Source organism: Myxine glutinosa, chromosome 5, assembly GCF_964187855.1.
Source record: "Myxine glutinosa chromosome 5, kmMyxGlut1.1, whole genome shotgun sequence".
In the NCBI taxonomy this organism is placed as follows: Eukaryota; Metazoa; Chordata; class Myxini; order Myxiniformes; family Myxinidae; genus Myxine; species Myxine glutinosa.
The window spans coordinates 115,269,014-115,285,617 of record NC_136265.1 but is presented as its reverse complement, the minus strand read 5'-3'; the positions used below and the strand labels follow the sequence as shown (position 1 = coordinate 115,285,617).

At 53.3% G+C, this 16,604-nt stretch overlaps 1 protein-coding gene across 4 annotated transcripts in view; it reads right to left on the bottom strand.

Moving 5' to 3' along the window:
• Positions 1–16,604, bottom strand: part of LOC137427215 (uncharacterized) — an 87,199-nt gene that overhangs the window by 21,540 nt on the left and 49,055 nt on the right. For 3 of the 4 annotated variants that reach the window (XR_013623538.1, XM_078778568.1, XM_078778569.1), the window contains 2 exons: positions 14,361–14,487; positions 385–518 (listed from right to left, as the gene is read on the bottom strand). Coding sequence is in view for 3 of the 4 variants with exons in the window: in XM_078778568.1 (XP_078634694.1) it covers positions 385–518; positions 14,361–14,487 (261 nt within the window). In the remaining variant the exon portion in view is untranslated. The remainder of the gene's footprint in view (positions 1–384; positions 519–14,360; positions 14,488–16,604) is intronic. The other variant, XM_078778570.1, reaches the window with a different exon arrangement.

Here is a 16,604-nt window from a genome sequence, read left to right as displayed (position 1 = left end):
TCCGTGCGGTGCGTATGGCCGAGAGTGGTGCTGAGTGTGTATCCGTGCGGTGCGTATGACCGAAAGTGGTGGTGAGTGTGTCCATGCAGTGCATATGGCCGAGAGTGTTGGTGAGTGTGTATCCGTGCAGTGCATATGGCCGAGAGTGGTGGTGATTGTGTCCATGCAGTGCATATGGCCGAGAGTGGTGGTGATTGTGTCCATGCAGTGCATATGGCCGAGAGTGGTGGTGAGTGTGTATCCGTGCAGTGCAAATGGCCGAGAGTGGTGCTGAGTGTGTATCCGTGCAGTGCAAATGGCCGAGAGTGTTGGTGTGCGGTGTGCATTTCCCACAGTGGTGGAGAGTGTGTGTCCATGCGATACGAGTGCTGTGTGTATACGTACATTCCAGCGATGATGTGCACCGAGTCGGGAATGATGTGTTCTTGAACACTGATGACGTCACCATCGCATTCCAGCATTTTACTCTCAGAAAACGTTTCGGGTTCGCCGAGCAATGCGGAGGAGCTCGAGAAATCCTAGGAACATGGATAATGAACCATCATGAGAAACCTCAACACAAGGAGCACCAACAAATGAACCATCATGAGAAACCTCAACAAAAGGAGCACCAACAAATGAACCATCATGAGAAACCTTAACAAAAGGAGCACCAACAAATGAACCATCATGAGCAACCTCAACACAAGGAGCACCAACAAATGAACCATCATGAGAACCTTAACACAAGGAGCACCAACAAATGAACCATCATGAGCAACCTTAACACAAGGAGCACCAACAAATGAACCATCATGAGAAACCTCAACGCAAGGAGCACCAACAAATGAACCATCATGAGCAACCTCAACACAAGGAGCACCAACAAATGAACCATCATGAGAACCTTAACACAAGGAGCACCAACAAATGAACCATCATGAGCAACCTTAACACAAGGAGCACCAACAAATGAACCATCATGAGAAACCTCAACACAAGGAGCACCAACAAATCATTATCATTCGCCATTTTCATGACCGAGATCGAGGTGTCAATTTGATCATCATTTTCTGTTTCTCTTCTCTTGGACAAAACAAGTAACAAACAGAACATACTAAATTATTTATTTGTCTCAAAAGGCCAAATACCCAACTATTGTTTCCCTCTTCCCAACTATTGTTTCCCTCTTCCCAACTCGTGTTTCCCTCTTCCTAACTCGTGTTTCCCTCTTCCCAACTAGTGTTTCCCTCTTCCCAACTAGTGTTTCCCTCTGCCCAACTAGTGTTTCCCTCTTCCCAACTAGTGTTTCCCTCTTCCCAACTCGTGTTTCCCTCTTCCAAACTAGTGTTTCCCTCTTCCCAACTAGTGTTTCCCTCTTCCCAACTAGTGTTTCCCTCTTCCCAACTAGTGTTTCCCTCTTCCCAACTAGTGTTTCCCTCTTCCCAACTAGTGTTTCCCTCTTCCCAACTCGTGTTTCCCTCTTCCCAACTAGTGTTTCCCTCTTCCCAACTAGTGTTTCCCTCTTCCCAACTCGTGTTTCCCTCTTCCCAACTCGTGTTTCCCTCTTCCCAACTCGTGTTTCCCTCTTCCCAACTCGTTTCCCTCTTCCCAACTCGTGTTTCCCTCTTCCCAACTCGTGTTTCCCTCTTCCCAACTCGTGTTTCCCTCTTCCCAACTCGTGTTTCCCTCTTCCCAACTCGTGTTTCCCTCTTCCCAACTAGTGTTTCCCTCTTCCCAACTAGTGTTTCCCTCTTCCCAACTAGTGTTTCCTTCTTCCCAACCCGTGTTTCCCTCTTCCCAACTCGTGTTTCCCTCTTCCCAACTCATGTTTCCCTCTTCCCAACTAGTGTTTCCCTCTTCCCAACTAGTGTTTCCCTCTTCCCAACTAGTGTTTCCCTCTTCCCAACTAGTGTTTCCTTCTTCCCAACTCGTGTTTCCTTCTTCCCAACTCGTGTTTCCCTCTTCCCAACAAGTGTTTCCCTCTTCCCAACTAGTGTTTCCCTCTTCCCAACTAGTGTTTCCCTCTTCCTAGCTATTGCTTCCCTCTTCCCAACTCGTGTTTCCCTCTTCCCAACTCGTGTTTCCCTCTTCCCAACTCGTGTTTCCCTCTTCCCAACTCGTGTTTCCCTCTTCCCAACTAGTGTTTCCCTCTTCCCAACTAGTGTTTCCCTCTTCCCACCTCGTGTTTCCCTCTTCCGAACTTGTGTTTCCCTCTTCCCAACTAGTGTTTCGCTCTTCCCAATTGGTGTTTCCCTCTTCCCAACTAGTGTTTCCCTCTTTCCAACTAGTGTTTCCCTCTTCCCAACTGTTGTTTCCCTCTTCCCAACTCGTGTTTCCCTCTTCCTAACTCGTTTCCCTCTTCCCAACCAGTGTTTGCCTCTTCCCAACTAGTGTTTCCCTCTTCCCAACTAGTGTTTCCCTCTTCCCAACTCGTGTTTCCCTCTTCCCAACTAGTGTTTCCCTCTTCCCAACTCGTGTTTCCTTCTTCCCAACTCGTGTTTCCCTCTTCCCAACTATTGTTTCCCTCTTCCCAACTAGTGTTTCCCTCTTCCCAACTCGTGTTTCCTTCTTCCCAACTCGTGTTTCCCTCTTCCCAACTAGTGTTTCCTTCTTCCCAACTCGTGTTTCCCTCTTCCCAACTATTGTTTCCCTCTTCCCAACTAGTGTTTCCCTCTTCCCAACTATTGTTTCCCTCTTCCCACCTCGTGTTTCCCTCTTCCCAACTAGTGTTTCCCTCTTCCCAACTATTGTTTCGCTCTTCCCAACTCGTTTCGCTCTTCCCAACTAGTGTTTCGCTCTTCCCAACTAGTGTTTCCCTCTTCCCAACTAGTGTTTCCCTCTTCCTAACTCGTGTTTCCCTCTTGCCAACTCGTGTTTCCCTCTTCCCAACTAGTGTTTCCCTCTTCCCAACTCGTGTTTCCCTCTTCCCAACTCGTGTTTCCCTCTTCCCAACTCGTGTTTCCCTCTTCCCAACTAGTGTTTCCCACTTCCCGACTAGTGTTTCCCTCTTCCCACCTCGTGTTTCCCTCTTCCGAACTTGTGTTTCCCTCTTCCCAACTATTGTTTCGCTCATCCCAACTATTGTTTCGCTCTTCCCAACTAGTGTTTCGCTCTTCCCAACTAGTGTTTCCCTCTTCCCAACTAGTGTTTCCCTCTTCCCAACTAGTGTTTCCCTCTTCCCAACTCGTGTTTCCCTCTTCCCAACTGTTGTTTCCCTCTTCCCAACTCGTGTTTCCCTCTTCCTAACTCGTGTTTCCCTCTTCCCAACTAGTGTTTCCCTCTTCCCAACTCGTGTTTCCCTCTTCCCAACTCGTGTTTCCCTCTTCCCAACTCGTGTTTCCCTCTTCCCAACTAGTGTTTCCCTCTTCCCAACTAGTGTTTCCCTCTTCCCAACTAGTGTTTCCCTCTTCCCAACTAGTGTTTCCTTCTTCCCAACTAGTGTTTCCCTCTTCCCAACTAGTGTTTCCCTCTTCCCAACTGGTGTTTCCCTCTTCCCACCTCGTGTTTCCCTCTTCCCAACTAGTGTTTCCCTCTTCCCAACTAGTGTTTCCCTCTTCCCAACTAGTGTTTCCCTCTTCCCACCTAGTGTTTCCCTCTTCCCAACTAGTGTTTCCCTCTTCCCAACTAGTGTTTTCCTCTTCCCAACTAGTGTTTCCCTCTTCCCAACTGTTGTTTCCCTCTTCCCAACTAGTGTTTCCCTCTTTCCAACTGGTGTTTCCCTCTTCCCAACTGGTGTTTCCCTCTTCCCAACTGGTGTTTCCCTCTTCCCACCGAGTGTTTCCCTCTTCCCAACTAGTGTTTCCCTCTTCCCAACTAGTGTTTCCCTCTTCCCACCTAGTGTTTCCCTCTTCCCAACTAGTGTTTCCCTCTTCCCAACTAGTGTTTCCCTCTTCCCAACTATTGTTTCCCTCTTCCCAACTATTGTTTCCCTCTTCCCAACTAGTGCTTCCCTCTTTCCAACTCGTGTTTCCCTCTTCCCAACTAGTGTTTCCCTCTTCCCAACTAGTGTTTCCCTCTTCCCAACTAGTGTTTCCCTCTTCCCAACTAGTGTTTCCCTCTTCCCAACTAGTGTTTCCCTCTTCCCAACTAGTGTTTCCCTCTTCCCAACTTGTGTTTCCCTCTTCCCAACTGGTGTTTCCCTCTTCCCACCATGCTGCTCTTGTAACCAGACTTGGTGGTGTAATGGTTGGAGCGGCTGCTCTTCGTCTCGGCGGTTTGAGCCCTGGCCGAGTTCATACCAAAAACCTTTTAAAAATGGTATGTGCTGCTTCCTTGCATAACACCTGCATTAACACTTCCTTAACACTAACTTGCATTTCTAGAGGAGAGAACAGAGATAAGTTGGGAATACCAGTGCAGGCTTTGATAGACCTAATGGCCTCCTTTGCATTGAAGTTCCTTGGAAGGGAACTCGTTATTTTTACCTTGCTTACTGAACATGAGTGAGCTTCACACCTGTGCAGGTCAAAGGATTTTCTCGCTGGGCAGGGATGGAATGAGATCCTCAAATCCAGCTCTGCCAAACTGATGTTTCCTCTGTCTCTTTTCCTTGGCACGTCCTTCAAAGTGGGCCAAGTCCTATCTCCTTCTTGGGCAGCTTTATTGTTCCCACCTGAACCCCTGGCTTCTTCAGGACATGGGGGACATGAGATCAAATCCCCCACATCAAATGTGTAGTCCAATGGCGTTCACCTTCTGTTGGTCCTCATCGGCATCCAGCTCTCATCTCTGGCTCCAGGTAGTTGTAATGGCCACAGCCCCGCAAACCGTTTCAACAGGTGAGCAAACCAGATGAGGGTAACCGATGTGCCTCTCCATCGGTGAGTCAGGATTTGTCTGTCCTTGCAAGCGAAGTCTTACTCGGCAGAATGGGTGGACAAGTTCAACATGAATTATACGGCCATAATGGCGACTGAGCAAAAGCGTTGCAAAAGTACAACATGTGTCTGGGTTTAGGATTGTTATCGGAAATGGCTCACACAGCTGTAAATCGAAACGAACTCAAAAATACAGACTTGGCATTTAATATGGAATTTTTTTTTTTTCTTGACGTGGGTTTACTTTCTGAACTCAGTATATCAATCTGGTGAGTTTCTTTTACCCTTCGGTGATGTCTTTGTTGAAAGAACCATGTCACTGATTGTCTTTCGCAGCAAGAAGTCAATAACAGGATTATATCACAGGTGGCATGACAAAATGTAAGGACAGGTACATTTGACGATTGGCTTCACAATCGGGTATATAAGGGTTGTTGCGTTCTGTATCAGTGGAAAACAACTGCTGCACGTCTACAAAAGTTATTGCCGCTTCCTCTGGAGATGGTCCGTCAACTTGACAATCCTGTTTGTCATGGAGTGGTGGCTTTACGAAATTCTGGCATGAAACAGCGTGCTATTGCTCGGCAGTATGGCATCACTCAAGGTCAGGTGTCAAAGATCCTGAAACGGAATGCTCAGAGGGGTGTCCCTACTCCAATACCGAGGCCAGGACGTCCACGCAGAACCACAAGGAGAGATGATCGCCAGCTGCACCGGTTAGTCTGCAATGGCCATACCAAGTCAGCTAATCGGCTTAGGGTTGAGTGGAAGCAACTGACAAATGTGCCTGTATCCAGAAGGCTAGTCAACCAACAACTGGTTCAAGCAGGCTATCGTGCCAGGCGTCCCCTGAGAAAGCCACGCCTGACCAGACAACACAGCCAGCGCCGATTGCAGTGGGCCAGAGAGCACCGTCAATGGCAGCCAGGACACTGGAATCACGTGACCTTCACTGACGAGTCTAGATTTCTGGTCTATCGTCAATATAGCTGCATCCGAGTGCGCAGACAAGTGCATGAAGCCCACAACGAAGATTGTATAGTGCCAAGAGTCCAAGCTGGAGGTGGTGGGGTGACCGTTTGGGCTGCTTTTCATGCAGGGGGCAAAACTGACCTGGTTGTTCTGAATGGAAACCTGAACCAGTTCAAGCACAGGGCCATTCTGGAAGAAACTGTTTTCATTTGCTCGTGCAGCCTTTCGAGGAACCTTTTTCTTCCAAGATGACAATGCACGGCCTCATCGTGCTCGCATGATCCAACACTTTCTTGCTGACCGTGGTGTAGAGCATATGGAGTGGCCTGCCATGTCCCCAGATATGAATCCGATAGAGAACTTGTGGGCAGAATTAACGCGTCAAATCGACAACTTGGACCAGCAGCCCACCTCTGTGCATGAATTGCAACAGACTATTGTCACTGCATGGCAAGCGATTCCTGTCCAAACCTTGGCAAATCTCGTGAACAGCATGCCTCGACATGTACGTGCTCTCCTGAATGCTCGTGGGGGTTACACGAAGTACTGAACTGTAATTTTACTGTCCGTAATCCCAGTCATAATTTAGCTTTTGTTTTTGTTGAAATTTTTTTTGGCTAATGTGCAAAAAAAAGAGATACTTCTGGAAAACGTACAGAAGTTTAACACAGTACCGTCCGTGAATTGAGTTAGATATCAGTTTACATCACTTTCAAGGATCAATTTATTTGCTTCGAAATGTCAAATGTGGTTTTTGTTTCTTTTAAAGGTCACATTAACAAAATCTAGAATAATTTCAACATAATTCCAATGAACTTTTGGTTCTAAGACATCTTGAAAAGTAAGTTCACTCCCACAAAAAAATATTCCATATTAAATGCCAAGTCTGCACTTGGAAAAGTACCTGAGAGAAAGAACTGTGCACAACTGAGAACTGAGAATGAACTGCATTATGAACTGAGAACTCTGCACAACAAAAGACTTGGAGAACTTTCTCAACTCGCCGAATGTCCAGGTGAAACCGTGCAACGCCCGAGTGGACGGACTTGTACTACACAGACCCCTGACGGATCACTGCTGGTGATTGGACCATGTATCTGGATTAGGATCTTCTGAACACCTGTCAGAGGGTCATATATGAAGCTTGTGAATGCACCAGGTAAGTTTAAAATGAACATTCAGGAACAGAACAGTTTTGGTTAACCATTTTGAACCAATTTACCGAGTCATTGTAAACACACCATCCGCGCATGCGCAAAAGGCCCCTTTTAACATTATTGTGAAGGAGCTGCGCTCCAACGCGAGTCGAAAGAATTGACGCGACCAAAGACGGAATTCGTCCGAGTTGCTTTGTTGAAACAAAACAGCTCAGGTATTCTGACGAGCCCGTTTATCGGGCAGCAATATATATACACATTTATGCCGGGGCGTTTGCCCGGGAAAACCGAGACCGGGCATGCCCGGGTGTCAAGGGCGAGTCCTGGAAAGGCGAGTCTGGACATGCCCGGGTGTCCTGGGCGAGCCCTGGAAAGGCGAGAGCGGGCATGCCCGGACGCTCTGGGCGAGCCCTGGAAAGGTGAGTCTGGACATGCCCGGGCGTCCTGGACGCGGCCTGGCAAGTCGAGGCTGGGCGTGCCCGAGCGCTCTGGGCGAGCCCTGGAAAGGCGAGAGCGGGCATGCCCAGACGCTCTGGGCGAGCCCTGGAAAGGCGAGTCTGGACATGCCCGGGCGTCCTGGACGCGGCCTGGCAAGTCGAGGCTGGGCGTGCCCGGGCGCTCTGGGAGAGCCCTGGAAAGGCGAGAGCGGGCATGCCCGGGAAAGACGAGACCGGGCGTGCCCGGGAGGTTCGGGCGTGCCCGGGAGGTTCAGGCGTGCCCGGGAACAGCGAGTCCGGGCATGCCCAGGAGAGGCACGTCTGGGCCCGTCCGGACGAGCCCGGCACGGCGATCGCGCCCTGGCCGCGTCCTGGCAGGTGCAAGGCGATTGTGTACATTCAGCGGGAACCGCTACACATGCCCCTCCAGAATCGACCTGCACCAGCAGGGTCAATTTAAGGGGGGTCCGGATGACCCGGCCAAAACGACCCCTGGAGGGTCGTGGGGGGGGGGGGGGGGGTCCGATCTGGTGGTGCGTGGTCGAGCGGGGGGAACTGTGGATGGGGGGCGGCCTCGCCGCGGAGGAAGGGCCAACCGTGGTGGTCGGTCGACGTCCACGTGCGCCGGTTTGAGGCGGTCCACAGAGATCCGGTCCGACCGACCGCCGACGTCGACGACGAAGGACTTGTCGCCCCATCGCAGGACCCGGAAGGGCCCGTCGTACGGCGGCCGGAGTGGCCCCCGGTGCGCGTCATGACGCACAAAGACGTACTCCACTGTGCGAAGCACCGGGGGGACGTAGGACTGGGGGCCACCGTGGCGGGACGTTGGCACGGGGGGCAAATCGTCGGGCGGCCTCCTGGAGGTCCGAGCGCTGGTGTGCGGCGGACCAGGGACTGGTAGCGTCGGGCACGAACTCGCCCGGGACGCGGAGCGGCTGGCCGTAGACGAGCTCGGCGGCGGACGCCCGGAGGTCCTCCTTGGGGGCCGTGCGGAGGCCCAAAAGGACCCACGGCAGCCGGTCGGTCCAACCGTTGTCCTGAAGGCCGGCCATGAGTGCGGCCTTCATGGAGCGGTGAAACCGCTCGCACAACCCGTTGGCTTGGGGGTGGTAGGCCGTGGTGCGGTGCAGCGTGACCCCCAACGAGCGGGCAACCGTGCCCCAAAGTTCGGACGTGAACTGTGGGCCGCGGTCGGACGAGATGTCCGCCGGTGCGCCGAAGCGCGCGACCCAGGTGTCGATGAACGCCTGCGCCACGTCGGCGGTGGTGGTGGAGGTGAGGGGCACGGCCTCTGGCCACCTGGTGGTCCTGTCCACCATGGTGAGCAGGTGGGTGAACCCCCGCGATGGGGGCAGGGGACCCACCAGGTCCACGTGGACGTGGTCGAAACGCCATGCAGGCACGGTGAAAGGTGCTAGCGGGGCCTGGGTGTGGCGGTGGACCTTGGCCCGCTGGCAGGCCGTGCAGGCGTTGGCCCAGTCACGGACGTTCCGTCGAAGGCCGTGCCAGACGAAACGCGCCGACACCAGCTTCTGAGAAGCTTTCCGGCCCGGGTGAGAAAGGCCGTAGATGGAGGCGAAGATGCGGCGCTGCCAGGAAACGGGCACGATGGGGCGAGGCTGGCCCTGGGAGACGTCGCAGAGCAGGACGGTGCCCGTGAAGGGGATGTCGGCCAGGCGGAGGCCCGTGTCCGCCGCCCGGAGGGCCTGCACCGAGGTGTCGGTGGTCTGGTCGGCCGCCATGAGCGTGAAGTCCACGCCGAGGTGGACCGCGTTCGCGCTGGCCCGAGAAAGACAGTCGGCCACGGCGTTGTCTTTGCCGGCGACGTGCCGGATGTCTGTGGTGAATTCCGACACGGCGGAGAGGTGGCGCTGCTGGCGGGCCGACCACGGCTCCGTGACTTTGGCCATTGCGTAGACCAACGGCTTGTGGTCGACGAAAGCCGTGAACGGGCGGCCCTCCAGGAGGTGTCGGAAATGGCGAACGGCCAGGAATAGACCGAGCAGCTCGCGGTCGAACGTGCTGTATTTTAACTCGTTCGGCCGGAGTTGCCAGCTGAAAAAAGCGAGTGGCTGCCAAACCCCGTCCACCCATTGTTCATGGACGGCGCCCACCGCGTAGTTGGAGGCGTCCGTAGTGAGGGCGATGGGCGCGTTGAGCACCGGGTGAGCCAGCAGCGTTGCGTCGGCGAGGGCTCGTTTTGCGCTCGCGAAGGCCGCGTCCATGGTCGCGGACCAAACGATGTCATGCTTGGCCAGCTTGCCCCGGAGGGCCTCGTAAAGGGGCCGCATGAGCTGAGCAGCGCGGGGCACGAATCGGTGATAAAAATTCACCATGCCGAGGAACTCTTGTAGGGCCTTGATGGAACGGGGACGCGGGAACGTGGTGATGGCCTCGACCTTGGTCGGCAGCGGCACAGCCCCGGTCTTGGTGATGCGGTGGCCCAAAAAGTCAACGGTCGTCGTGCCGAAGTGGCATTTGGCCGGGTTGACAATTAAGCCATGCTCGCTGAGGCAACCGAACAGTGTTCGGAGGTGGAGGAGGTGCTCGGCGCAGGACGTGCTGGCGACGAGGATGTCGTCCAGATAGACGAAAAGAAATGGCAGGTTGCGCAGCACGCCGTCCATTAAGCGCTGGAACGCCTGGGCCGCGTTCTTGAGGCCAAACGGCATCCTCAAAAATTCGAACAGGCCGAACGGCGTGATGACGGCCGTCTTCGGGACATCGGCCGCCCGGACAGGTACCTGGTGGTATCCCCGTATCAGGTCAATTTTGGAAAATATGACCCGTCCCGCCAAACGGGCGGAAAAGTCCTGGATGTGCGGGATCGGGTACCTGTCGGGGGTGGTAGCGTCGTTGAGGCGGCGGTAGTCACCACACAGGCGCCATCCGCCCCCCGGCTTTGGCACGATGTGCAGTGGTGAGGCCCACGCACTATTGGAGCGCCGCACGATGCCGAGGTGCTCCAACGCGTCGAACTCGGCCTTTGCCACGGCGAGCTTGGCCAGGTCAAGGCGGCGGGCCCTGGCGTAGACCGGCGGGCCCGTAGTGGGTATGTGGTGCTCGATCCAATGCCGCACTGCGACGGCAGAAAACGTCGGCCACGTGAGGGCCGGGAATTCCGCGAGCAGGCGAGCGAACTCGTTCGCCGTCGGGAGGGCGCACGCCAGTTCGGTCAGCGCGGAGCTGCTCATCGTGCACGCCAGGGAGCTGAAGGTCTCGGCGTTGACAAGGCGACGTCGTTTGACGTCGACCAGCAGCCCGTGCGCGCAGAGGAAGTCGGCACCCAGCAAAGCCATGGGGACGCAGGCGGTCACAAAGGTCCACTGAAAGCGCTGGCTGCCGAAGCAGAGGGTGACGTCGAGCGGGCCGAAAGTGCGTATGGCCGAGCCATTAGCAGCGACCAAAGAGGGGCCGCAAACGGCGTCCCGCCTGTCCTGCTCGGAGGCGGGTATGACGCTCAGTTGGGCGCCGGTGTCACAAAGGAAACGCCGCCCGGACGCTTTGTCCCGAATAAAAAGCAAGTTGCCCGAGTGGCCGGCGCTCATGGCTGGGAATGAACGCCGGCCCGGCCGTTTCCCGACTTACCGAAAGTGCACGGGGGTCGGCACGTCCGAGCCTTGTGTCCGAACCTGGCGTGGTAATAACACCACGCCTGGTCAGGTGGAGGCCCCGGCCGTCATGTCGGAAGCGGTCAGCGCGGCGTGGCGGCCGCCAGTTGCACCGGCAGTTCGGCCTCCAACCGCGCAGGGCGGCCGGGCATCGTGGGCGTCGCCTCGGACGGTGGCAGGCTCCACGTAGCCGCGCTGATGTGTTGGCCTGCCGAGGAGATCTTATCGGCTTCCCTGGCGAGGGCGCGGGGATCGGTGATCGACGTGCCAGCCAGGGCGAGGCGTACCGGGTGAGGCAGCTGGCGAAGGAACAGCTCGCGGAACAGAAAATCCGGAGAGTGCTCACCGAGCAACGAGAGCATATAGTCCATGCGCTCGGACGGGCGCGTGTCGCCGAGCTCGGGCAGGTCGAGCAGTCGCCGTGCGCATGCCGCCGATGAGAGGGCGAAAGCGTCGAGGAGGAGCGTCTTCAGCGCATCATACTTGTCAGCAGCCGGCGGGTGCTCGAGGAGGCTCAGGGCGCGGGCCACGGTGGCGGAACCGAGCGCTGCCATGACGTGGTGGAAGCGGGTGTCATCCGCGGTGATGCCTCGCAGGGCGAACTGGGAGTCCGCCTGGGCGAACCAAACAGCCGCGTGAGCCGCCCAGAAGGTAGGCAGTTTAAGAGTCACTGCCGTGTCCATGTCGGTAGGTCACCAGTGAAGGAGCTGCGCTCCAACGCGAGTCGAAAGAATTGACGCGACCAAAGACGGAATTCGTCCGAGTTGCTTTATTGAAACAAAACAGCTCAGGTATTCTGATAAGCCCGTTTATCGGGCAGCAATATATATACACATTTATGCCGGGGCGTTTGCCCGGGAAAACCGAGACCGGGCATGCCCGGGTGTCAAGGGCGAGTCCTGGAAAGGCGAGTCTGGACATGCCCGGGCGTCCTGGACGCGGCCTGGCAAGTCGAGGCTAGGCGTGCCCGAGCGCTCTGGGCGAGCCCTGGAAAGGCGAGAGCGGGCATGCCCGGACGCTCTGGGCGAGCCCTGGAAAGGCGAGTCTGGACATGCCCGGGCGTCCTGGACGCGGCCTGGCAAGTCGAGGCTGGGCGTGCCCGGGCGCTCTGGGCGAGCCCTGGAAAGGCGAGAGCGGGCATGCCCGGGAAAGACGAGACCGGGCGTGCCCGGGAGGTTCGGGCGTGCCCAGGAACAGCGAGTCCGGGCATGCCCAGGAGAGGCGCGTCTGGGCCCGTCCGGACGAGCCCGGCACGGCGATCGCGCCCTGGCCGCGTCCTGGCAGGTGCAAAGCGATTGTGTACATTCAGCGGGAACCGCTACAATTGCGTCATTTTGAAAGTTACGTGTATTGGGAGAGATACAACATCCACATGGCAGAATTGAGACTCGTCCAGCTGATGAAGAGCAAATTACAGAAAATGGAGCTGGATGCACATTTTTTTATGAGTGGCCACAGTTGTGAAGATCGTCGTGAAGCCAGGAGTAGGTTCCGCGGTCAAGTCCAACGTAGGCCACAAGATTCCTAGATGGAATAAACGACCGACTCCTGACCCTGCGACCTTCCCTCAGGGACAAGCCACCATTTGTCTGAATCAAAGTTGTCTGATGCTGTCTAATGTCTCCACATGCAACAGCTTCTCCATTTGAACCTATAAATAAACAAGTATGTGTGTTTTTATCGTATTAATAAATAACTAGACCGGTACTCGGTAGAGCGCATACCCACGCCAGGTTGAATACTCGGTAGGGCCCATACCCACGCCAGGCTGAATACTCGGCAGAGTGCATACCCACGCCAGGCTGAATACTCGGTAGAGCGCATACCCACACCAGGCTGAATACTCAGTAGGGCGCATACCCACGCCAGGCTGAATACTCAGTAGAGCGCATACCCACGCCAGGCTGAATACTCGGTAGAGTGCATACCCACGCCAGGCTGAATACTCGGTAGAGTGCATACCCACGCCAGGCTGAATACTCGGTAGAGTGCATACCCACGCCAGGCTGAATACTCGGTAGAGTGCATACCCACGCCAGGCTGAATACTCAGTAGAGCCCATACCCACGCCAGGCTGAATACTCGGTAGAGCCCATACCCACGCCAGGCTGAATACTCGGTAGGGCGCATACCCACGCCAGGCTGAATACTCAGTAGAGTGCATACCCACGCCAGGCTGAATACTCGGTAGAGCGCATACCCACGCCAAGCTGAATACTCGGAGCGCATACCCACGCCAGGTTGAATACTTGGTAGAGCGCATACCCACGCCAGGCCGAATACTCTGTAGAGCGCATACCCACCCCAGGCTGAATACTCAGTAGAGCGCATACCCACGCCAGGCTAAATACTCGGTAGAGCGCATACCCACGCCAGGCTGAATACTCGGTAGAGCGCATACCCACGCCAGGCTGAATACTCGGTAGAGCGCATACTCACGCCAGGCTGAACCCTCGGTAGAGCGCATACGCATGCCAGGCTGAATACTCGGTAGCGCGCATACCCACACCAGGCTGAATACTCGGTAGAGCGCATACCCACGCCAGGTTGAATACTTGGTAGAGCGCATACCCACGCCAGGCCGAATACTCGGTAGTGCGCATACCCACGCCAGGCTGAATACTCGGTAGAGCGCATACTCACGCCAGGCTGAACCCTCGGTAGCGCGCATACGCACGCCAGGCTGAATACTCGGTAGTGCGCATACCCACACCAGGCTGAATACTCGGTAGAGCGCATACCCACGCCAGGTTGAATACTCGGTAGAGCGCATACCCATGCCAGGCTGAATACTCGGTAGAGCACATACCCACGCCAGGCTGAATACTCGGTAGAGCGCATACCCACGCCAGGCTGAATACTCGGTAGAGCGCATACCCACGCCAGGTTGAACAGTTTACATGTTGTATCCACTGATATGCCGGATCTGGATTCGGACCTGAACCAAAATCGAATCTGCTTGTTCTCGTCACCAAACCAACTCGTTTAACAAGTTTTGTAATTGGTCATCCACAAATTTTTGAGATATCCTGCTATACATCATTTTTGAATGATGAATTACTTTGAAACTTTAAAAATTAAAAAATAATTCCTTAATTTTTATTTATTTATTCCCTGATCCAGATCCGGATTCGAATCTTCACCAAAATCTACATCCAACCTGTTCACCAAGTTTTGTCCGAATCTGTTCACAACGTTTTAAGATATCCTGCTCACAGACAAACAAACAGGAGTAAAACATAACGTCCCTCCACCTTCGGTGGTGGAGGTAACGAGCACAACACGTTTACCATTTAGCTCTTCTATGAACCTATATTTTGGAAAGAAAAATTGATTTCCTCATAAAGGAATAAACAGTAAAATATTTTGGCCACAACTTACAGACTGTAGGGGACGCAGAGAGCGTAGACCAATGGAGCGACCACCCCAGCACTGGTAACAGCTGAACATTCCCTCTTCCAACAGGAATTGACGACCCTCGAATCCCTCTTGCTCGTAGCCGACCCAACTGATGCGGACAAACACACACACACACACACACACACACACACACACACACACACACGCACACACATACACACACACACACACGCACACACACACACACACACACGCACACACACGCACACGCACACACGCACACACACACACACACACACGCACACACACACACACACACACACACACACACACACACACACACACACACCATTATGCCTTGTCACATGAAGTTGCAGCATTCCACTGATAGTCTCTCACATGATAACTCAGATCTCAGACATGTATTATCAAAAGTTCTGGTTAACATGAACTGTATGTTTCCCGGGTTTCATCACACCGTAACTACCTGCATGACCCCTGCCGCAAACCTCCTCCAGGTCTAGACTTTGGTAGTGTCACGATGCCCCACGGAATACGAAGAGTGATGTTAACATTTCAGATAAGTGTGATGTTAACATGGCAGATACGTGTAATTTTAACCCGGCAGATACGTGTGACGTTAACATACATGTGTGATGTTAACATATAAAAGTGTGATTTAACATCGATAAATGTGATAACGTAGCAGATAAGTGTGATTTTTAATTGATAAGTGTGATGTTGACATGACAAAGTATGATGTTAACATGGCAGATACGTGTGATGTTAACATGGCAGATACGTGTGATGTTAACATGGCAGATACGTGTGATGTTAACATGGCAGATACGTGTGATGTTAACATGGTAGATACGTGTGATGTTAACATGGCAGATAAGTGTGATGTTAACATGGCAGATACGTGTGATGTTAACATGGCAGATACGTGTGATGTTAACAGGACAAAGTGTGATGTTAACATGACAAAGTAGGATATGAATATGGCAGACAAGTGTGATGTTAACATGGCAGATACGTGTGATGTTAACATGGTAGATACGTGTGATGTTAACATGGCAGATAAGTGTGATGTTAACATGGCAGATACGTGTGATGTTAACATGGCAGATAAGTGTGATGTTAACATGTCAGATAAGTGTGATGTTAACATAACAAATATGTGTGATAACTTAGCAGATAAGTGTAATGTTAACAGCTAAGTGTAATGTTAACAGCTAAGTGTGATGTTAACAGCTAAGTGTGATAATATGGCAGATACATGAGATGTTAACATGACAGATAATTTTGATGTTAACTTAGCAGATAAGTGTGAGCTGTTAAGTTAAATAACAATCAAATTCTCTCCCGCAGGGGCCAAGATTGACTACATTTGCACGTCATAAAGAGGGACATGAGGGACATGAGGGACATGAGGGACATGAGGGACATGGTGCAGAAAACCTTGGAGTTTGTGGGCAGGATGACGTGTGGCTTCAAGCAGCAAGGCTCATTTAAAGTTCACTTCACACGGCAGGTATTTGTAACTTGTTCAGGATGACAGTGATACCTCATGTACTCTTCGTAAGAAGACAATGTGGGATCTTCAACATCCAACAAATTAATGCTTCCAGGTGGGAAACACTTTAATGTCTATCTGAGGCTGGGGTTAGTACTCCATTGGGTCCGACGCTCTGCCTTCGAAACAGCAATCCGACAGTTTACAGTAGGTCAGGAATCGAACCCAAACTAGTAGCTCTTTGGGATGTGTGTTACCTCTGCACCATCGTATCAGGACACACCCATTGGCTCGACCAGCTCAACTGCTTGAAACCAAGACAATCGTAGTTAGCCTCGCCTGTTCTCAGAAGGGCTGGAGAAGGTGCTGGAGAAGGTGCTGGTGTGTGCGCGTGTCTGTGTGTCTCTGTGTGTGTGTGTGTCTGTGTGTCTGTGTATCTGTGTGTGTGTGTCTGTGTGTGCGTGTGTGTGTCTGTGTGTGTGTGTGTCTGTGTGTCTGTGTCTGTGTGTGTGTGTGTTTGTGCGCGCGTGTGTGTGTGTCTGTGTGTGCGTGTGTGTCTGTGTGTGTGTGTGTGTGTGTGTGTGTGCGTGCGTGTGTGTGCGTGTATCGTTGGTTGTTAACTGCATTTGTGGGTTTCAGGAGGTGGAACAGAGTCCTCCCAGGACCCAAAGTATCCTCCTCCTCTTCGGTAAAGGGTCACGTGGTTCATGGACCAAACTGTTAAACTTTTTCAAAGTTTTGTTCCAAGT